The sequence below is a fragment of the Ictalurus punctatus genome, chromosome 8 (assembly GCF_001660625.3).
Source record: "Ictalurus punctatus breed USDA103 chromosome 8, Coco_2.0, whole genome shotgun sequence".
Taxonomy (NCBI): domain Eukaryota; kingdom Metazoa; phylum Chordata; class Actinopteri; order Siluriformes; family Ictaluridae; genus Ictalurus; species Ictalurus punctatus.
Window position 1 is genome coordinate 9,722,756 of NC_030423.2, and position 23,727 is coordinate 9,746,482.

Below are 23,727 nucleotides of genomic sequence, written 5' to 3' on the forward strand. Positions count from 1 at the left end.
GTCAGAGATCCAGCTCATCCCAAAGGTGTTTAATGGGGCTGAGGTCAGGGGTTGAGTTCAATGCAGGCCACTTAAGTTCTTCAACACAAACCTTGGCAAACCATGTCTTCATGGACCTCACTTTGTGCAACCAGATTGCACCTCGGGACGAGAAGGTATAGATCATCACACTACAATGAAATGAAAATTTTCTTTCGCAAAACTCAGTAAGGAGTAGGGCTTTTTATTTCCTTATTCCGGTTGTCAAACGTGTCCTGCCGGGCAACTATGAATAAAAAAGTAATAGCCAAGACACCCCACCTGCTTGTCCTGGGCTCCAGGTCTAGTGATTTAACCATCCCTGTACAAAATTCTGCTCACATAGGACGGTGACACTGATATGTTCAGTGTGATCAGCAGCCCTGCCAGACTGAACCTGCTGATTAGACTGAAGCGACATTCAAGCAAGGCCAACATGCCTTTCTGAGAAGTTGCCCTTGACACATTAATAGGCATGTCCAATTACCATACCTTCCCCTACCAATCTTCTGTCTAATCCCAGGGCCTGATCCACAGGCTAAATGTCTTTGCACACAGCCTGTCAGTCTCACACCTACCCCATTGCTAAAGTGTGTTTAGAAATACCAAGTGAACGCCTACACATTCCTCCAACTGCATATATGCTTCAATCTAGAGGTACAGAGAGTGTAGGCTGGAAAGAATGAAAACTCAAGGGAAATCATTAGCTGGGCTCAGTTTTCATTTAGGCAGCAAACTGGAATTATTGGAATTTGTGCATGTATCAGTTCTGCGTTATTGTCCATACATTTGTGAGACAAATGGCTAAAACAATCAAAGTCACTGTGGATAAATTGTATAAGCCTCTAAATCTTCTCAAAAGTACACTGATTGGTGTCAAGTGGCCTAATCAATTCAATATGGGTTTAACTTGCTCTTCCATTAAAGACTTGAAAAAAATGGCTACCTGCTCTGTTCAGGTACTAACTGGAGAGATGAAAAGAGATTTCAGGTGACATATGACAAGAAAAGCCATTTAAACTTTTGGAAAAGAAATTAGGCACCACTTTTCCCTCTCCCTAGGAGTCGGTATCCTACAAATATGCCAAAGTATGCCAAAGCATACTGCAAAAAACTCTAGAGTGACAATTAAGGACCTGCAGGCTTATCCTACAATTGTACAGTACACTCTGTGCTCATGAATCTACCACAAAAAAAGCAGCTAGGAAGTTACCACAGAGGACACCCCTGGTCATCCAAAAAACAACAACCCCCCCAAAAAATAAAAAAAAACAAAACAAAAACAAAACCTGCATTATGTTTAGAAGTAAACAAAACTCTGCACCCAAAAATCCAGGCTTTATCCAAGTAGTAAAACATATCAGATGCAGTATAAAGATGTAATCAGCAGGTAATGCAAATTAAATCCTTAAATCTGTTTAGTTCTCCAAATATTTGAATTTGTATCTCTATTTGGATTTAAATCTGAATTGGGCGTGGCCTATATTCAGAAGGTTTTTGTTTTGTTTGTTTGTTTTGTTTTTAATCAAATATGAATCCTATAACTATGCCACCAAAAACATTGGAAAAATATCTGTGGTAGAAATATAAAAAGGCCAGCACCATTAGCACAGAATTGGAATTATGGCTCTGACAGTTCCTCAAACTCAGCTACATCACTCAAGTTCATAATTGGTCTCAACTAGATAGGTGTTCTAGATTGTTAGTACCTGCCTGCTATATTTGGTAATGAATTTAGTTTGTTCCATGTCCCAAAATATAAACTAAGTAATTTAAACCATGACCTAGCAGTTACTAAGAATGCTATAAATTATGTTATATGACCAACCGTTGTCAGTTGTAGATAATACAGGATTTTGTCGTCTTCTTGGTGTACTTGAGGCACCACTGATATTTGGACTAGCAGTGTCAGCCCAATGTCTCTTATAAGTTTAACAGCACAGTGGACTGATGAGGATTTTATTCCCCAGAGAGCCGTTTTACAAGCAACGCAGTTTAGGGGTTCGTACACAGGCCAAGCCATAGCAGGTGTGTTTGATGACATGCTTCAGACGTGGGACATTCCGAAAAGTTATGTTCACGTTGTGGTGCAGGACAATACCAACAACATGATCAAGGCTATGAGTGATGCTGGACTACCTAGCTTGCCATGTGCCATTCACACCCTCCAGATGGCTGTTAACGAGGATCTTTTGGCTCAGAAAAGTGTTGCTGATGTGGTGGCAGCCGGACGTAAAATAGTTGGACATTTTAAACATTCCGCCTTAGCATACTCCCAGCTGGAAGACATTCAGATGGAGCACAACATGCCTATAAGGAGACTCCAGCAAGACGTGCATATCCACTGGAATAGCACATACTACATGGTACATTCTCTCATCGAGCAGAAGCGGGCTCTGGGAATATTTGGGTCCAAATATGAGCTCCCCAACAATCTCATCGCTCACCAGCGGTCACTTCTAGAAAAGACTCTATCTGTTCTTACTTGTTTGAGGAATTAACCCGAAAAATTAGCTCTTCTGATGCTTTGGCATCAGATGTGATTCCTGCTGGGACCGTGCTTCAGAGACTTTTGACCAAAGAAACAGACGAGGACCATGGCATCAAAACAATGACGGGAACCCTAGCTACAGCCGTCACGAGACGCTTCACTGACACAGAAAAAACCCCACACTACTGCATTGCAACTGTACTCAATCAAGGTAAAGTGTGTGTGTATGTGTGTGTGTGTGTGTGTGTGTGTGTGTGTGTGTGTTTACTGAGCATGTGAGAAAGAGAATGAAGAAAACAAAACTGCCATTATGACTGACCTAAAACTTTTTACTATTTAACTTTTACATAATCAATTTACTTTAGTGATTTAAAGGCAGTATACTGACATTCATTCTGACAAAGCTTGTCGTTAAAAGCTAAAATATAATTTTCTCTGATTTAGGTATAAAGATTTTTTTTTAATCAAACATCAACACTGCTACAGAAGCTAAAGAGATGGTGATACAGGAGCTGCAGAAGGTGTCTGGAGGAGAGGCAGACAAGCATGAGGATCTGGGGGAACCACCTGCCAGAAAGCTATGCAAGGCCCAGTCCAGCAGCACTCTGGACAGTGTGTTTGATGAGATAGCAGATGTGCAAGCATCAACATCACTGAGCAGTGCACCAGTGGGTGCTGCCATTCAGTCAGAGACGTACCTTGGAGAGACCACAACTTCTCGGGAAGACAAACAGTTTCCCAGTTTCCCACTCCAGCCCAGATTTCACGCAGATACCTCTCAGCACCATGCAGTAGTGTGGAAAGTGAAAGGCTGTTTAGCTCAGTGTCACATATTGTAGATGAAAACAGAAACAGGCTCACAGCTGATAATGCAGAGAAGCTCCTTTTCATCAAAAAGTACATGCCTCTCACTTTTCCAAAAAAGCATTAGTCCTCACAGACAGCAATAACATATTATGACATATCACTGCAGTTGTTCTATTATGATGGTTGGTAATGAAATCCATTGAATGTGTTACAGGTTACATTTATGTGAAATGGGGAGCAGTGCCAGGTTTGTTCAGAAAAAGAAAAAGTTGAATGTTAAAATGTCAGCAACAGCAAATTGTATACTGAATTTGTTACAGTCAGAAATTGAAGAACATCTGATGAAAATAAAACATTGTAAGAACTGTAATGGTATAATTGTGAAGTACTCTTCTATATAAGTTTAGACCATTACTCATATCGGTACTTGGTATCGGCAAGTACCCAAATGTAAGTACTTGTACTTAGTCTGAAAAAAGTGGTATCGGCGCATCCCTATAAGGAATTATATCCTTTTCCACCAGAGACCTTGACTATTCAAAACATTTGTTCAATATATAAATGAAAATGTAAAATATGTATATTCTGGGGAAGCTTAGGTCCTTTAATGTTTGCAGCAAGATGTTAGAGGAGATCTATCAGTCTGTGGTAACCAGTGCAGTCATCTTTGCTGCAGTATGCAAAAACAACAAAACAAAACTCAACAAACTGATCAAGAAGGCTGTCTCGGTCTTGGGTTGCTCTCTGGACAGTTTTGAGCTGGTGGTGGAAAAGAGGACACTCAACAAACTCGCAGCCATTCTGGACAGTGAACAGCATGTGTTATGCCTCCATTACATAGCAGTTGAATAGTGGAGCTTTTTTAGTAGAAGGTTCATTCAGCTCTATACAGGGTGGTCACCTGTACCAACTGTGATAACACTGTACAACGGCTCATCAATGTGCTGGCACTATTTGCACTGAGCCAGACTTAAGAAAAGCCCATTTGACCATAGTCAAACTATCACCATCCATTATGTATCTACAAGGTTTAGACACTACTTCCCTACCACAGTCTGACATTGTATTCTTTTTCTTCGTGTATGTGTATTATAGATTATTTGTGTGTGTGTATTTTATATATATATATATATATATATATATATATATATATAAAAAAATATTTTATTACAACAAAGTATGTGAGTACAACATAAATACAGGACAAACAAGACAAGCCAAAAACAAACAAAACTGGTATTGCATGTGATTATGTGAAGTGTAGGTGTGAGGTTATGTTGTGCGTGTACATCACTATTCAGTATGTATGTAAATATGTATGTAAGATAAGCTGTAGAATAAAGAATAGAGGGGGGAGAAAAAAAAATAAAAAAGGATGTATATATATATATATATATATATATATATATATATATATATATATATATATATATATATATATATATAATATAATAAACAACAGGGAACAAAAAAAAAAGAAAAAAGAATTAATAAATAAATAAACAAAGGACAAAGGGGGGTGGCATACCGAGGACATACAGGGAATCAGAGTAGGCAGTAGGACAGGACAGTATGGCACCCCAGCCAGGATCCAGCACTCTGATGTATCTTCAAGACCGAGACCAGCATGCTTATGGCCTGCATGTCGGCCACACCGGGTAGGGCCAACGCACTGGACAATCTCCTTAAAAAATTTTTTTTAAAAACCTCTCCAAACCCCACAGGGGGAGCCTAAATAATTTTTAGTATACTTCTAACTGTCTGTGCTGCTATAATTTCCCTCTGGGATCTATCTACCTATCTTACATTACACTTCCTTTACAATGATTGGCTTCTATAATGAAGATCAGATTACACAGAACTGTATTGGTTGCTGGGTTCACAAACATTTTCTTCATAACTGAATGTTAAAACTCACAACCTGAGCTAGGAGGAAGTCTTCATTGGACTTAACTGCTGAACTCAGTTCATGCTGAGTATTGCTTCCAAGCAGCCCCTTTGGGAGTGCTGACATTAAAAAAACAGACATGCTGCAGCAACAAAGCAATGCCAGTCACAGCTGAAGCTTTGAAACATACACACCTCTTTTCTTGGCACTACCTTCCCCCAAAACCAGAAAAATCCTCTCTTTCTATCAACTCTTCAAATAGAGGACATCGTTTGATGGGTCACCTCAAGAACTTTAGACCAGAGAAGAAGAAACAGAGCCAAATCATTCTTGAGTGTAAAATGGAGCCAAAGCTATTCTTGATGCATAAACACACAGTCTGCACTGTCATCATTTATATCAAAATTAAATCAAAAGGAAATATTGCTGAGTGTGCTGTTATGTGTGTCCAGAGTCCAAAGTAAAAGACCTTGTGACGACTTCTCCGTTTAGTTCTTTCTCAAAAGAGGGAAAAAACCAACTGCCTGTAAATAATCAAAATGAAATGTGCCAGTTCCTGGATTCGACCAATACTGTTTGCTGTTTTCTAGCCCTTTTCCTTTATAAACTATAAAGAAAATGAGCAAAAATTAATATATGCAAAATAATAACACATGCAATAAGTGATATTTTGAGCTCAAACTTACAGGCACATTGTATTTCTTTTTATATTAAAAATATCCTTTAAAAAGTCTGTGAAAATAATTACATCTTGTTGAAGGAACATAATTTGTAGTGCCATGACTGCTAATTTCCATAATATATGATATTCTGCTATTCTTTTTGCAATGCCAAACGATAATTTTCAAGCTACATATTTACTTTGATTACATTCAGCTGCCCAATATCAAGAAGAAAAACAGCCACTAGGTGAAAAAAACAAAACAAAAAAAAACACGCACGCAAAAAAACTTTTGCAGTTCTTTGAAAGTGCACTAAATTAATGAGTCAATAAAATTTGAGGAATCTTGGTCTACAGGGGCTTTTCGTGCCTAAAACACCTCAAATTCTCATGAGGCATTCAGTTTATAGTAAGCATCACAGAGCATGAGTAGAATCCAAGGTCTAACAATGTAGTACAAATTCCATACACAATGTGCCACAGCTCATAAACAAGACTAAATCATTGCGCGCACAAGCAAGCGCGCGCACGCACACACACACACACACACACACACACACACACACATGCACACACACACACACACACACACACACACTTCTGTCTCCTATTTGGTAGGAGGACCAGAGCTATTAACAATCAGACCACAAGATTCAGAGACAGGTTCTACCTGCAGGCCAGCAGGTAGCTCAATAATAAGTTGTAAACACTTTGCCTAATTTGCAAAGTCACTAACAACTTTAACAGTCATTTAAATCTGTGTAATATGGGTCAAATCAGCTTTAAGTTGCAAATCCATTCAGCATACAGAGAGGAGGTGGAGTGGCTAACGGACTGGTGCAGAGCAAACAGCCCCGTCTCTGAATGTGGACAAAACAAAAGAGATGGTTGTTGACTTCAGGAGAGCATGGAGCGACCACTCTCTGATGAATTTCGATGGCGCCTACATGGAGATCGTCAATAGCACCAAATTCCTTGGTGTTCACCTGACAGAGAACCTCACCTGGTCCCTCAAAACCAGCTCCATAGCCAAGAAAGCCCAGCAGCGTCTCTACTTTCTGCGAAGGCTGAAGAAAGCTCATCTGCCACCCTTCATCCTCACCACGATCTACAGAGGATCTATTGAGAGCATCCTGAGCAGATGTATCACTGCCTGGTTCAGAAATTGTACATCATTGGGTTACAAGACCCTGCAGCGGATAGTGAAGATAGCTGAGAAAATCATCGGGGTCTCTCTCCCCTCCATCACAGACGTTTACACCACACGCTGCATCCGCAAAGCCACCAGCATTGTTGATGATCCAACACACCCCTCACACACACTCTTCACCTTCCTGCCATCTGGAAAAAGGCACCAAAGCATTCGGGCCCTCACGACCAGACTGTCTAACAGCTTCTTTCCCCAAGCCATCAGACTCCTCAATACTCAGAGACTGGACTGACACGCACGCACACACACACGCACGCACACACGCACGCACACACGCACGCACACACGCACGCACACACGCACGCACACACACACGTTGAACTGAACACCATCACACTCCCATTGAAATATTTTGAATTATATTGTTAATCCTTGGCACCTATTTTCTGCCCTACCTGTTATATCAGACACTTCAGCACTAAAACTGTGTACTGGTCGGTGCTACACTGTCACTAACTGTGCCTATTGTCCTGATTGAGTACTACTGTATTGTCCTGTGTTTTTAGCGCACGTCTGCATGTGCACTTTATGTATGATGTTTGCAGATCTTATTTAGTTCTGCGTTGTCTCATGTGTTTAGTGTGTTGTTTTATGTAGCACCATGGTCCTTGAGGAACGTTCTTTCGTTTCACTGTGTACTGTACCAGCTGTATATGGTTGAAATGACAATAAAACCACTTGAACTCCAATTTTTAGACTAAGTATCCAGAGTGAAAATGACAAGTGACCAAATCCATTTTTTTTTGCTTTTGCTTGCAGCCAGCATGTAGATTTTGCCACAGACTACAGTATGTTTTAGGGCAAGGTACAACAAATGTTTAAAGCAAACAAACAAAACACCAGAAAATGTAATTCAAAACACAGAACTAATCAGATTTTCTGTTATCAATTTTTATCACTGAATTCATTCATAGCCATGACTGGATACTGGCCATGCCTAAATTTTCATATTGGCAGAAAGCTACATATTTCATCAGCACAGCACTGCTCAGTGCAACACCAGTGCTATATCTATAACAACCATTGTGCATTTTCAAGCAGCTACAGTGGTGCTTGAACGTTTATGAACCCTTTTAAATTTGCTCACTCACACCTGATTGTCAACCCATCGATTGAAAACACCTGACTCTAATTTCACCTTCAAATTAAACTGCTAATCCTAGAGGTTCACATACGTTTGCCACTCACATATATGTAATAGTGGATCATTTTCCTCAATAATTAATGCTCAAGTACACTATTTTTTGTCTAATTTGTTTAATTGGATTCTCTTTATCATCATTTAGGATTTCTGATGATCTTTTAGTTCATATTTTTGCAGATATATAGAAAATTTAATGGGTTCACAAACTTTCAAGCACTGCTGTACAGTCCGAATAAATTATATTTGATCAACTGTTAAATGGTAGAAGTTCTTGCGTTTGCCTTGCTGTCTGAACAAGGCGATCATCTATAGTGGTGTCGGTATTTCCTGTTTTTTCTTCAGTGTTGTATTTTTAGTGAAATCTGTGGCACCTATTCGGAAGAATAGATAAGAATAGGTAAGAATTTCATTGTACTCTATATACATGATAGTACAGCACTTGGATTTGACTGGCTTCGTTTTTACTGCTGAAGGTATCTGAAGAAGTTTCAATTATACATAAATTATTCCATTTGAAGCAATGACTAGTTCAATGCAGTGTTTACTAACTCCATGGCTCCATAAGCAGTCTAGAGTGTCCTGACAATAACACAGTGATTATTATCTCCTTCCAAAGATGAATGTGACTTAGACTTGGAGTGACTTGGAGTAGAAGGGAGAACACATCCATAATGGACATCCTAATATCCTGAAACATATCTTAAAGAATATATGTTTTAGTTGAGGCAAACATCTGAAGAATACAACCTTTATGGTGTGCTCTGTACTTGGCTCACCTTTATTTTCACTGTCGAAAAAGGTAGCTTGCAACTTTCACATATTGATGAGTATGGAAGAGCTTCAGTCAATGTTCTTTACAATTCAACTGTTTGCAGCTCTCCAAAACAGCTGTTCTGTTCAGTTTGGTTGATTGTTCAGAGGTCATGAGGGAAGAGAATCTGCCTAATGAAGCATGTAATAACTTGGCTGTAGGCTTGGATGGAGAGAAGAAGAGATCTTCAGGCCAAGAACAATCAAATGCATCCTCTGCAATGCCCTTTATTACTGCAAAACTAGTCCCAGTTGTGTCAAAAGGCAAAAGGGGGTGTACTCAATTTCAATTCAATTCAATTTTATTTGTAAAGTGCTTTTTACAATGGGCATTGTCTCAAAGCAGCTTTACAGAAAAATACAAACACAGGAAACAGATTTTAAGTGTGTAGATTAATCCCTACTGAGCAAGCCAGTGGCGACGGTGGCAAGGAAAATCTCCTTAAGATGATATGAGGAAGAAACTTTGAGAGGAACCAGACTCAGAAGGGAACCCATCTTCATCTAGGTAATAACGGATAGTGCGAAAGTAAAATAAAGTTCATTATGGTTTTTACATGAAGTCTTTGTTGAACTAGTCCACTGTTCACCAAAGGAGACCTGAGAGCAAAACTGTATGTGGTAATTGCAGACTCGAGACCATAGTAGCAACCGTAGTCCCAACAACCACAGCGAGAATGTCCATGTAGAATTGAGGTCCAAAACTATTTCATGGTACTTCAAGCGGTACCATCCTAAGCAATCTCCAGGCTGTAGCCTCCAGTTGATGAGAGCTCCATGCAGAGGTAGGGCTTCCGAATGGATCAGGCAGGTCCAGAGTGCAGAAAGGGTCAGGATCACTGACATCTCCTTAAAATTATGTGTGGCGTGACAAAGTCAAAAATATAAAGTGTAAGGTGTAAAGCTGACAAAGATAAAAATATGCACTTAGAGCAGGGGTGGGCAATCTTATCCAGAAAGGGCCAGTGTGGGTGCAGGTTTTCATTCCAACCAAGCAGGAGGCACCCCTTATTTCACCTGTTCAATCAGTTGTTCTTGGCTTTCAATATATTCAGGTGTGTCTTCTGCTTGGTTGGAATGAAAACCTGCACCCACACCGGCCCTTTCCGGATAAGACTGCCCACCCCTGACTTAGAGGCATGAACTGTGTTGTGTATTTTAAGCTGCGTGATTCCATTTATATGCACGGTATATTGCACTACATTGAGTATATAAGCTACTATTCAATATCATACAGATCCTTCTGAAACTACTTGAACGGCATGGCAAATTCATTTGTGCTTTACACGAAAAATGGATCAAAAGATGGGTATGAGACGAGAGTTTAGGATTTCAGCTTTTATTTCCTGGTATTAATGTTATACAACAAAACATAGCACCTTTTGTATCAGACCACCCAATTTTTAGGCGAGCAAATATAAAGAAACAGATAAGTCTTGAAGTAAATTAAAAGTAAGAAACACTTAATATTTGTTTGCATATCCTTGCTTGCAATAATTGCATCAAGCCTGCCACTCACTGACATCACCAAACTGTTGGTTTGTTTTTTGTGATGATTTTCCAGGCTTGTACTGCAGTTTCAGTTGTTGTTTGTTTTGGAAGTTTTTCCCTTCAGTCTCTTTTTCAGGAGGTGAAATGCATACTCAATTGTTTTAAATTCTGGTGATTAATTTAGCCAGTCTAAAACTTTCCACATTTCCCCCCGCCAAAGTCCCTTGTTGAGCTGGCAGTGTGTTTTGGATCACTGTCTTGCTGCATGGTAAAGTTTCTCCAGATTAATTAGGATGCATTTCTCTGTAAATTAGCAGAAAAATGTTCTTGTAAACTTCTGAATTCATTCAACCATCACGAGTTACATCATGAATAAAGAAGAGTGAGCCTATTCTAGAAGCAGCCATTCCATTATTTTTGCTCGTCTACAAATTGGGTGGTCTGATACAAAATGTGCTACGTTCTATGTCGTTTAACACATATACATATTAATTCCAGTAAATAAAAGCTGAAATTCTAAACTCTCTTCCCATATTCATAATTTGATCTTAAATCCAAAAGTCTTCAGTCTACAGAAAAAACAAAAGAATTGGCCGTGCCGTTCCAATAGTTTCAGAGAGGATTGTATGTAGTGCACTTATACAGGAAGATGGGAGCCAACTGAGATTCAGCCAGTCTTGGCATCGGAGATAATTACTGAAAAATCCACCGAACGTCCTTGAATGCTTCAAGAAGGATGAATCTTGATTTAATTGAGAAAAAGAAGCAAGATTACATTTATTATTACCTGTAGTATGAGACTCATTCCCACCATCATGGAGTACATGTCGTATTTGCCCAGCTGCTTGCTGAGGGCTGCGCTCATGGCTTGCAGAGCCTCCAGGTACTGCTTAAGCACTTTTTTTGCGATGTTGCTCAACACCTCAGATGTGTTTCCCTCTACATATAGCTTCATCCAGCTCCCATGGGCTTTCTCTGCCATCTGAAACTGCTCGTAACCGTCCTCTGTTTGAAACAGGGAAAGAAATTAACACAATTCAGGAGTGACAAAAGTAAGGCAAACAACAATCTCCCACCAACAACTACAAAGCTTACTTCCACTCTGTGCTAGCAGTGGTGTGTTTGAGAAAATTAATGTGTTCAAGGGCAGGGTGGAGAGCCCAAGGCGTTCTCAGCAGGCAATTCCCAGAACATTAACATGCATGTCAGCCTCATGTAGCACACACAGCTCACTACAAGGAGCCTATCTGTTGTATAGTTTAGGGGCTAAACTATACAAAATACTAGAAACATCAGGACTGGAAAACTATAACTTGATTTTTTTTTTCATTGGCCACATGCCTAGTACTAAAAGATTTCAAGTTGTACAGTTTCTGGTACTTAATCAAAATGGTGCCAGTAAGAATGAATTATACTATGGGGTGGGTCTAGAAGTACTGTTCATTGCTGATTGTTGTTGCCACACTACCTAAATAAAAATAAAAACTTTATTTAAAAAAAAAATCAAGTCAAAAATATCTTTAAAAAAAAAAAAAAAAAAAATTAAGAAAAAAATGACAAAATCAGTACTTCTACTGATCTTCTAGATTTAAGCAATGTGCTAGATTTAACACTGTCAACATCAATATTCATAGAACATGTCTTGAAAACAGTGTTGGCCTCAGGGACCATACAAAGTGGTTTGAAACAAAGCTATAAAATGTATTTTTGTCTAGGCAAACATCTGGAGATGTACCTCAAGGCTCTGTACTAGGTCCACCTATATTTTGATTGTTGATCATGTCCTTATAATGTTATTTTTGTTCTGTTATCTTTTTTGACAAAACATAAAATTAATTAATCATCACTGTGCAAATTATTCACCTTGTCATTATAGTTGGTAACATGCTTTTTCATGAATTAAAAACTTTTTCCATTGATGTCGTTGCACATACAAAGTTGATGGTAATCATGTTTGTCTCACAATTGCTAGAAAAGAATCCAGAACTTGAACCCCAAGTTTCATTGGTTTCTAAATCAGATCATGTTTTTGGATATGTAGTGAGAAAAATTTCCTTATACATATCCTCTTTCTGTCTCTCTCTTGCTTTCTCTGAAACTCTGTCATGCACATATTTCTGCCCTCTTATTCCTTCTTTGAATTTCATATTATGCTTGGTTCCTACCCAGGCCTCCTGATCTCCATCTCCACTGTGCGCTGCCTGGCTTGAATAATAAAGGTCTTATGGAGACGAATGGTGGCTCACATTATGCAGGCCAAAGCAGTGTGAGAGCAGATACAATAGCCTGGAGTCAGGAACATGAATCAAACACCAGAAACAACTACTGATCAGCCAGGACATCCACCCGAAGGGGTGGAAAAGTGGGGGACAGAATGGTCTCCTTTGAAAGACAGTGATGAAACCTCATTCATTATCATAGATTGGATAAACCAAGCAAAGCAGGACAAATACATGCTGGCTAAATTAAAGATGGTACATACAGTATGTCAAACAATGCACCGTGTGTGTGTGTGTGTGTGTGTAACTAATACCTGCTAAGGGAAAGATTAGCTCGGTTAGTCTACATGCAAAGAAAGCTAATCCAGAGTTAATCCAGCCTGTCCTTCGTGGAACGGGAGATTAAGGATGAACTAAGACTGTGCGGGGATAGAATAGTAGGCAACAGTGCAAAATCATGCAGCTGTGACACTGCAATACATTCAAGTAATGGGAAAATGCTAAAGATAGCAGTCATAATCTATTCAGGATAAAATGCACAGATTTAATATGAAAACAGTCTAGTGAATCATACTAAAGTAGGCAAAATAGCACAGACAGTCAGTGTGATAATAGTGAAAATAGTACAGAAATCTGTTCAATAATGGAATACCATAATTGCTCTAATTAATATCCTCTAACCCAACTGTTTCATGCTCATTCAGTTTTAATTAAACACCCAGGTACATCTCTTCCCATTAATCCATATGTATAGAGCCCGAGTTATGGCCCTGACAGCTAGAGTTATTACCATCACATCCGCTAATGTAATAACAATATTAATAATTCTGTTATGCTAAAGCCCCGATCTCAGTATATGAATCCCAGAAGACTCTCTCAAATGTGGAGTCATCTATTGAGCGTTGATAATGAAAGTTTAATTTCACACATTGATCACTGTGCAGACTATAAATGAATGGATTGCACCGAGGCTTTTCTAGCAGGACCTAATGGGATCATTACTGCCCACCACCCCTCTCCCTGCATTACTGCTAATTATTACTACCTCTGAGAGGAGCCCTTTGGAATGAATATTTACTGCTTTAACGGGACACAATGGAGAAAGAGAGGACTGAAAGATAAGTGATATAGAGCAATGCCTGGAGGTACCAATTAAAACCATACTGTTCAATCACAGATCCAACCTCTCATCTCTCTTTATCACACACACACACACACACACACACACACACAGACACACACACACACACAAACACACGTATACAGGTGCAAATTGCCTTATTTCACATAGTTCTCTGTGGAACAGATGGACAGCACTCCTCTTTACTGCTGCACTCATTATGGCACCCTCAGCACAAATCAAGGGTTCTAACATCAAATCTGTCACCAGTGTGGGATCCAGACTCCATTTTCACTTTACTCAGCCTGTCTATAGGTAAAGTTATTAGTATTAAGACTTTTTAAAAATATTCCTCTGCAAGAATATCTACAAAAATATCATCACTACACAATGTAATGATTATATAACATTTCTAATTTAATTAAGAAGGAATTGCAATCTCATACATTTTGTGTTATTTTTGACTATATGATACTTTCCACCATTGCATATATGTTGCCATATGACAAGAGTTTACCAACTCCCCCCTTGCCCAATTTTTATTTTTGTCAAATGTATTTTTTATTACTTGAAATAATTCAAGTAATAAAAATCCATAAAAACATTTTGGATGTAAATGTAATAATTCATGCAGTAGATGGTTAAGGCAATTTAAAATTTATTAGGGCTTTCATTCATTCATTCATCTCCAGTAACCACTTTATTAGTGTGGAGCCAGTCCCAGCAACACGGCGTAATGCGTGACAATTCACCCAAGCTCAGGATCAAAGCGGGACTCTAGAGTCTTTCAGTTAGTGCTTTCAATTTAGAATGAATTCATTTTCAGAAAAACTAAGGTTTTTTTTTTTCCTTCTTGATTGTAGCAAGCAAGACCAGCCAATCACAGACAACGTTACCATTACACATGGTGTATGACCATGTACTGATTTTGCTCTAGTCTTCTCTGGCCTTTCAGACAACTCTTATTTTTCATTTGTCAGACATTCCGGTGGAAATAAGTATTCAACAGTCGTGATATGTAAATTTCCACCATACTTCACAGCCCTCGCAAATACTTTTCTCCCACAAGGCAAAAAGAACTGCAAAACTTGAATAATACATTTATTTAAAAAAAAAAAAAAAAAAAAAAAAAAAACCGCAGAAAAGGAATGAAGAGAGAGTGTGTATAGGTATGCAAGAGACTGCATGGATGTATATATCAGTGTGCATGAATAATGGCGCTGTCTTATTCAGTGTGACAGATTCATAAAGACATAAGGGAGGATTTCCTTTTATTCGCTTCTTTAATAATGGACTTTCTTTAAAACTGCTGAGCACCGAAAAGGAAAGCTGCTTAAATTCTGCAATTGGTTTCTTTCACATGCATGAAATTTTCCTACTTCTATTGACTTGTGTGATATGAATTTATGTATTATAGAATTATTTAAACCCACAGTAAAACCAAACCTTAACGTCTGTATTTGAAAGACTTTTTTTGGTTTGTTTTATTAAATAAAAGCTGCAATATATATATATATATATATATATATATATATATATATATATATATATATATATATATATATATATATATATTTATTTATTTATTTATTTTATTTTTTTTTAAAGAATCGGTATGCCAACAGTCCTGACAATCTCAAAATTAAAATTACTCCATTTTTGTCACATACCAAAACATTTTTGGTGGTCAATAACTGCAAAGCACCTTAATCTACCAATGATTTGGCTGTCATTGGGTGGGACTGGGTATGTGCGGATGGGTAGGTCATGACATGGTGAACAGGAACACATCATAAATGAAGATTAGTGATAAAAAGTGTTGACAAAGCAGAGGGACCGACCACATGTTACAACAACATACACGTTTGCATTTTTAAAAATACTACTCCAGCTGACAAAATACAATAAATATTACAATAGTTAACAGAATACGGTTTTATTTTATTGCAAGGGCACGAGATGAAATTTTGCAAATAACAATGGCAGTATGACACCTGGTGATTCATTACACACAGCTGGTATATTCGGAGTGTGTGCGCATACATTTTTGTTTGTGAGCGAGTGAGAGTGAGTGAGAGAGCGAGAGAGAGAGAGGTAGAGGGACTGACGCACTGCGGCCTTCATAAGTTCATCCCTGGAGACGCGCCCCACTCATAAATCATGTAATATCATAAAAAAGAGAAATGATTAGCAGGGAGTGTGACGTGCAGCAGCCCACTGATATGCGGTGTCCTCTCTAGTCTCCATCACACATGCACTTTACACCTGCAAGGACTGCCGCAGAACCATGCACACTCACCGAAATAATGTACAGAAGGCCACTCAGCAAAGAAACGCTTATTCTGTTAATGCAGAAAGTATGCAGGGAATCATAAAAGCTGTTCTACTCATTAAAAGTACTCAACTATTTTTGCACCTGCAATACTCAGTATTTGAATAAACAAATCTCTCTCTCTCTCCATTTATTATTTTTTTGTAAGGATGTGTCATTTCAGGTTTCTTAGCCTTGTGGCAGCATGGTAAGAAATTTACACAAATTTTGCATTCCAGCCACCAGCAGAACATTTTCAGGTCAAAAGAAGCAAAACAGAGTGGTGGAGAAAAATCTGCCTATTAACTGTAGTAATCAATCATCTCAGCGATGAGGCAGTTTCTGTACAGTAACAAGCTCTAATCACAAGCCCATTCCCATCAGGCTGACCCAGATTTAGCTGAGCTAAACACAATGAGAAGTGGCTGGTAGAGAGGGCTTATTTATTTCTTTTTTTAATTACTTTTTAGCATCCAGCCTAAACAATGCAGAAAGAGGCTATAATAAGCATCCTCAAATGTGATGCGCATGGTAAAATCTCACATCTGGACTTTTACATCAGATCCTTCACTTGATTAAATGTAAGGTCTAAATAACATTAAATAACAAAGTCTCTAGAGATCAAAAGAATTTTTTTGTTGTAGCATCTAAAACTTTTTTTTTTTTTTTTTTTTTTGGGTGTACATTCACTGTTTATGTCTTGAGAGCAAATAAAAAAGATTGACAGATAACCCTTGTGCATCAATTTAAAAAAAAAAAAAAAAAAAAAGTTACCCATAGGACCTTTTTTTTTTCATTTTTATTGATGCACAAGGGTTATCCATCAATCGTTTTTATTCGCTCTCAAGAGTGGCAAAATTATTTATTAGAGGAGAAAATGTCCAAATCCAAAAAACTGTCATAAAATATTATATAATTAATATTTTTTTTCCATAATTACCAATTATTCATTCATTTTCAGAATTGTAACCCTTTAAATCCTGGTTTGGTTACATAATGCCACAGAAGTTTGTTTTTTTTTATGAAAAAAAGAAAAATAGTAATTATTTTTCCATGTACAGTGAGGGAAAAAAGTATTTGATCCCCTGCTGATTTTGTACGTTTGCTCACTGACAAAGAAATGATCAGTCTATAATTTTAATGGTAGATTTATTTGAACAGTGAGAGACACAATAACAACAAGAAAATCCAGAAAAATGTTATAAATTGATTTGCATTTTAATGAGGGAAATAAGTATTTGACCTCTCAATCAGAAAGATTTCTGGCTCCCAGGTGTCTTTTATAAAGGTAACGAGCTGAGATTAGGAGCACACTCTTAAAGGGAGTGCTCCTAATATCAGTTTGTTACCTGTATAAAAGACACCTGTCCACAGAAGCAATCAATCAATCAGATTCCAAACTCTCCACCATGGCCAAGACCAAAGAGCTCTCCAAGGATGTCAGGGACAAGATTGTAGACCTACACAAGTCTGGAATGGGCTACAAGACCATTGCCAAGCAGCTTGGTGAGAAGGTGACAACAGTTGGTGCGATTATTCACAAATGGAAGAAACACAAAAGAACTGTCAATCTCCCTCGGCCTGGGGCTCCATGCAAGATCTCACCTCGTGGAGTTGCATTGATCATGAGAACAGTGAGGAGTCAGCCCAGAACTACACGGGAGGATCTTGTCAATGATCTCAAGGCAGCTGGGACCATAATCACCAAGAAAACAATTGGTAACACACTACGCCGTGAAGGACTGAAATCCTGCAGTGCCCGCAAGGTCCCCCTGCTCAAGAAAGCACATATACATGCCCGTCTGAAGTTTGCCAATGAACATCTGAATGATTCAGAGGACAACTGGGTGAAACTGTTGTGGTCAGATGAGACCAAAATGAAGCTCTTTGGCATCAATTTAACTCGCCGTGTTTGGAGGAGGAGGAATGCTGCCTATGACCCCAAGAACACCATCCCCACCATCAAACATGGAGGTGGAAACATTATTGAGGGTGTTTTTCTTCACCACATCAAAGGGACGATGGACGGGACCATGTACCGTCAAATCTTGGGTGAGAACCTCCTTCCCTCAGCCAGGGTATTGAAAATGGGTCGTGGATGGGTATTCCAGCATGACAATGACCCAAAACACACGTCCAAGGCAACAAAGGAGTGGCTCAAGAAGAAGCACATTAAGGTCCTGGAGTGGCCTAGCCAGTCTCCAGACCTTAATCCCACAGAAAATCTGTGGAGGGAGCTGAAGGTTCGAGTTGCCAAACGTCAGCCTCGAAACCTTAATGACTTGGAGAAGATCTGCAAAGAGGAGTGGGACAAAATCCCTCCTGAGATGTGTGCACACCTGGTGGCCAACTACAAGAAACGTCTGACCTCTGTGATTGCCAACAAGGGTTTTGCAGAGGGGTGAAATACATATTTCCCTCAGTAAAATGCAAATCAATTTATAACATTTTTGACATGCGTTTTTCTGGATTTTTTTGTTGTTATTCTGTCTCTCACTTTTCAAATAAATCTAGAATTAAAATTATAGATTGATCATTTCTTTGTCAGTGGGCAAACGTACAAAATCAGCAGGGGATCAAATACTTTTTTCCCCCCACTGTACTAAATGCTAAGCAGAATTTAGTGGATTATTACAGTCTTTGATATGTAAATGATTAACAATAACATTAATTTTGATGCATTCATATTTTTTATGCAGTGTCAGATTTAAAACAAAACATACCACTCCGGTCCATAAAGGACAAAAATGTCCATGTCAAAAAAAACATCATAAAAATATTATATATTAATATTTTTTTCCACTTTGACTAACTTCCTTTTTTTTTATTTTTTTTTTTTACGAGCATTAGTTCTGATCATAACTACCAAACATTCATTTTCATAATTGTAACCCTTTAAATGCCGGTTTCATTACATAATGCAAAAATATTCAAAGCTCAGCAACCTTCTAAGTGGCACACTTATATAGTGCTTTTATCCAAAGCACTTTACACTGTGTCTCATTTACCCATTCACACACTCACACACCAATGGTAGCAGAGCTGCCATGCAAGGTGCTAACTTGCCATCGGGAGCAACTTGGGGTTCAGTGTCTTGCCCAAGGACACTTCAGCATGTGGAGTCATGTGGGCCGGGAATCGAACCGCCAACCCTACGATTAGTGGACAACCTGCTCTACCAACTGAGCCACAGCCGCCCCAGTTTTCTGACTTTTCAAACTTAAAAGCATGCATTTTCACCGTAGGCTAAACCTGAGAAAATAGTACACGTTTCAGAATTTTTTTCCAAAAATGTTTTGAAACCTTGTCAACAAAACAAAAGCCTATTAACACAAAATGCATGATTTTATGCTTAAACGTCATGGGGATTAAATATTGCAGTTTGAATGGGTTTCAGTGGGGACATTTTTGTCCTTAAGGTCCTGAGTGTAATGATTTTGTGTACCAAGTTTAAAACAGATTTATAAAAGCAAATGAGGGTGAAATATTAAAATTCCAATACAAATACAGACCTTTTGCACAACTTTTGAAAAATGTATGCTGTTTGCATTAACACAGACAAAATGATAAAATAATAATAATAATAATTTTTTAAAAGAAGACAAAAATGTCCATGAGGACGGACAAGGGTTAACAACTCCTTTGACAAAAGGAGTTTTTAGGAGGTTTAGGACAATGTTAGTCAGAAATTCAAGAACATTTTTCTTCTTTACTGTGAAGTATTTACAAGTGAAACAACATATTTGGACAGGAATAATGTAAGACATGGTTTATTGATCAAGATCTGCTTGGTTTGTGAAAAACAAGTGACATCTAGATTCATAACACTGCTTCATAAACACCTTCAGCACCCAAATTAGAGACAATCTTGATAGTGTGGCTTCTTGCTAGCCTGCAGCGCCACATGGTTTGTTGAAAGTTGGAGAAGGTGAAACATGACATCCTTGGTTATTTTTTAAAACCCACACTTGAATCTTTCTTTTAACACTATATGACCAAATGTATGTGGACACCTGAGTACTGAACATACCATTCTAAACCATAGGCATTCATATTGAGCCAGGGCCGCTGGAACAACGGGGGTGGGCTGGCAAATGACCCAGCTCTTTTAAAACTACTGGGGCGGTGACCCAGGCAATAACAGACAGGTCTGACTCGGTTGAAAAACCAATCAAAACTTCCAGTTAAGCTGAAGGGTCACACATTTTTCCGAAAGGGGATAAAGTGTGATAAAGGAAAAACTGCGCTTTGGCGCTCACTGGCGCTTAATAATCGTGTCGCTGAATCAGCATCGCTAACGTTTCAATATTTTAACTGACATATGCACATATTCTTTATTCTGAATCGATTATAAGAACATTGCTCAAATGATATTCTTCAAATAAAGTAAGTAGGGCTTGCTGGAAAAATGTTTAGCGAAACCGACAGTTACTACAGTGACAAACAACCTAGTGCGGAACGTGAACATGTCTTAGATTTTTAAAACATCATTTTAAATGAGTGCTATCTAACTGTGAACTAATTGTTTGCTATTATTAGCTGCTTGAGGCGTAAAATGCTAAGTGAAGCGCATAAGTTTGAAACAAATTACTCTGATGTTCATTAAACAGCATGTTGTGCCCTGTTATTATATTATAATCAGACCCTGGCTCCATATAATGCTAAAAGTAAAATACATCGTTAGTCTAAGTTTTTATAGACAAATGAGAGATATACCTCTTCTCTCTGACACAAATTTTGTCCCATCACTTTTGGAGTAGTGGTGCCAGCCCTCTATTGAGTTGTTCCCCCTTGTTTCTATAACAGCCTGTACTCTTCTGGGAAGGCTTTCCACTAGGGATGTGTGTCCATTCAGCCACAAGAAGAGGTCGGGCACTGATTTCAGAACGGAGGCTTGGTGCACAGCCATTATTCCAATTAATCCCAAAGGTGCTCAGTGCAATTGAGATCAGGGTTCGGTGCAGGCCACTCAATTTCTTCCAAGCCAACCTTGTCAAACTATGGCTCTCACTTTGTGCATGGGGGACAGTCATGCGGGAACATTGCTCGGGCCAAAGAAATCTTAATGCTACAGCATTCTAAATAATTTTCTGCTTCCAACTTTGTGGTAACAGTTTGGGGAAGGCTTACATATGGGTGTGATGGTCTGGTATCCACATACTTTTGGCCATAAAGTGTATTTCTAAGATTCTACTTTTACTCAAGTTATTGATGAGAATATAATTTGCAATGAAAAAAAAATATATTATTTAGGAACGAAAGCAAAACAGATGCATTTTCACTAGTGGTCTCAGACTGTTGGACCCCAATTTTTAAAACTGACATAATCAAAACTCGATGGCTAATGGCTGGCAAAGTGACTGCTGGAAGAATACTGACTTTATTCTTTTAAGTAATAAATTGAATTATTATAATTAATAGAGTTTAATACAGATTAATATATCTAGGGACATGGTTTTTTGATGTCACCTATTCCTAACATTCCACCCAAATAATAATTTAAAAAAAGCCTAAAATATATAAATAAATAATGCTAAAAAGTAGATAGTACAGTTTACAGTATGTTGGCCACAGCATCTATAGTTAACAACGACAGAATAATAATGAAAATAAGCGAAATATTAATATTTAAAAGTATTAATAAGCTATAAATCTTCTTCTTCTGACTCCGATAACTCGATAATTAAAGAGGGAGGGTAGACAGGTAGATGTGAAGAGGTAAATGGGTGCATTGTATAGACTAACTTCACTCCTAAAACACTGTATGGTGAAACACACACTCACACACAGACACCATGGAAATCTTCTATGGGAGCCGGTGGGCTGTTTTGACACACTCAGAGTTTAAATTAGCTGCTTTGATCATGCTTCATCTGAGCTCTGAGCTTCTCTGAGAGCAGACTATGTCTCACACACACATGCTCTCTCACACGCTCGCACACACACACACACACACCTCTCACTGAACGATTATACGGTCTGTCAAGTTCACACATGGTGCCAAACTGGCTATATATGGTAACTAACTCTATTTCTCTCTCTTATGCACACATAATGTTATGCCTTTTACCTGCATATGCGTGCAGTCATGTGAAAAAATAATTACACCCCATGGAAATAATTTTATATATATATATATATATATATATAAAAGGACAAAACATTTGATCCTCTTTGAAACAGTGCCAATTAATAAAGGTGATACAGTATCAAATTACACATAAAATTGACATTTTGGAATAATTTAATAATTTTCACAATTTAAATTAACAAAAAAAAATTAAACCAGAACAGTCACATGGAAAAAATAAGTACACCCCTACAGTTATCACACCTTCAAATCCATAAAATTAGAATGAGGTGTTCAGGATTGGGTGTCTGTGATTAGAAGCTGCTTAGAGAGTGCAGGTGGAACCTGTCTCATATCTAGTGTCTGGTTTTCCCTTTGCTACTGAGGTGCACGGAAACTGATTTTTGTAATTTGAACAGTATTTTACTGTAATACGTACAGTAAAATACTGTACAATGTATATACAGTACATTATTGTAAATATGAAAGGATTATGGGAAAATATAAGGTCACTATTGTAATTCTACAGTAATTCTTTTATACTGTAAATCCATTTACAGTATTGAACCTGCCCACAAAAAACTGACCAATAGCAAGGGAGATTTTCTTTTCAATTTTTTTTTTTTTCATACTGTTTGGTGAAAGTGGATGATAAAGGATAACTGAGAATGAACTTTTACAGTGGTGATTCAATGAAAAGGTTAGTATTAATACATTTGATATGTTTTATTATATAAAACAGACATTTTCAAATGTATCGACTTGTAATGTTAACAGTATACTTACGTGCGTTATCTTTTTGACTTTTGGCACCCGTTTTTCTGGCTGTTGGCTGGGAGTTGTGAATAAGATAATACCAAATAAATTAGCTGAAGAAAAACTTCGTTAAATAGACAAAAACAACTTTTGTGTGTTCCTCTGTTGATTTAAGGTTAGCTAATCAGGAGGAGCGTTTAACTTAACGTTAATATCAAGCTAATGTGAAATACTAAAGAGTGTTAGGCAACACCGATGTTAAAGCGGAGATTATTTATTTATTTATTTATTTTTACGAGACCGTATTTTCAAGCTCATCTTTTTTATTTTCAAGGTTGTCGTCTGGATCGTGTTTGATTCCCAGATTGGAGGTGTCTTTTGTCTTTTCTGGTGTTTGCCATCATAACGGTAAAATTAATCAGATTGAATGGTGATTAAACCAATGTTATTTGACGTTAATATTAAAATGCTGCTATTAAATCAGCAGCCTCTCATAACGTTAAATTTCGTGGTTGATATTTATCGAGCAACTAGTTAGTGGTTACTGTCAAGATGAACGCGTGATTTGTGTCAAACAATGTAAATCGTCCATGAGAACGCTTTCCAAGTTTTACCACCATAATCAAAATACATAGGAACCTGGCTAATTCTAGGTTTGGCTGTGGTTTGCCGAGTTGTCCTTGCAGTTTTCAGACTCTGTCTGCTCTCAAGTCACACATGCATCAGAAGCA

At 38.1% G+C, this 23,727-nt stretch overlaps 1 protein-coding gene across 2 annotated transcripts in view; it reads right to left on the reverse strand.

The window, feature by feature from the left end:
• pigg (phosphatidylinositol glycan anchor biosynthesis class G) overlaps nt 1-23,727 on the reverse strand; it is a 152,886-nt gene that overhangs the window by 64,897 nt on the left and 64,262 nt on the right. The window contains exons 7-8 of one of the 2 annotated variants that reach the window (XM_053682043.1): nt 11,308-11,525; nt 9,049-9,878 (exon numbers count right to left, since the gene is read on the reverse strand). In XM_053682043.1, coding sequence (XP_053538018.1) covers nt 9,534-9,878; nt 11,308-11,525 — 563 coding nt within the window. In that variant the 3' untranslated portion in view covers nt 9,049-9,533. Of the gene's footprint in view, nt 1-9,048; nt 9,879-11,307; nt 11,526-23,727 lie in introns of those variants that run through there. The other variant, XM_017474768.3, reaches the window with a different exon arrangement.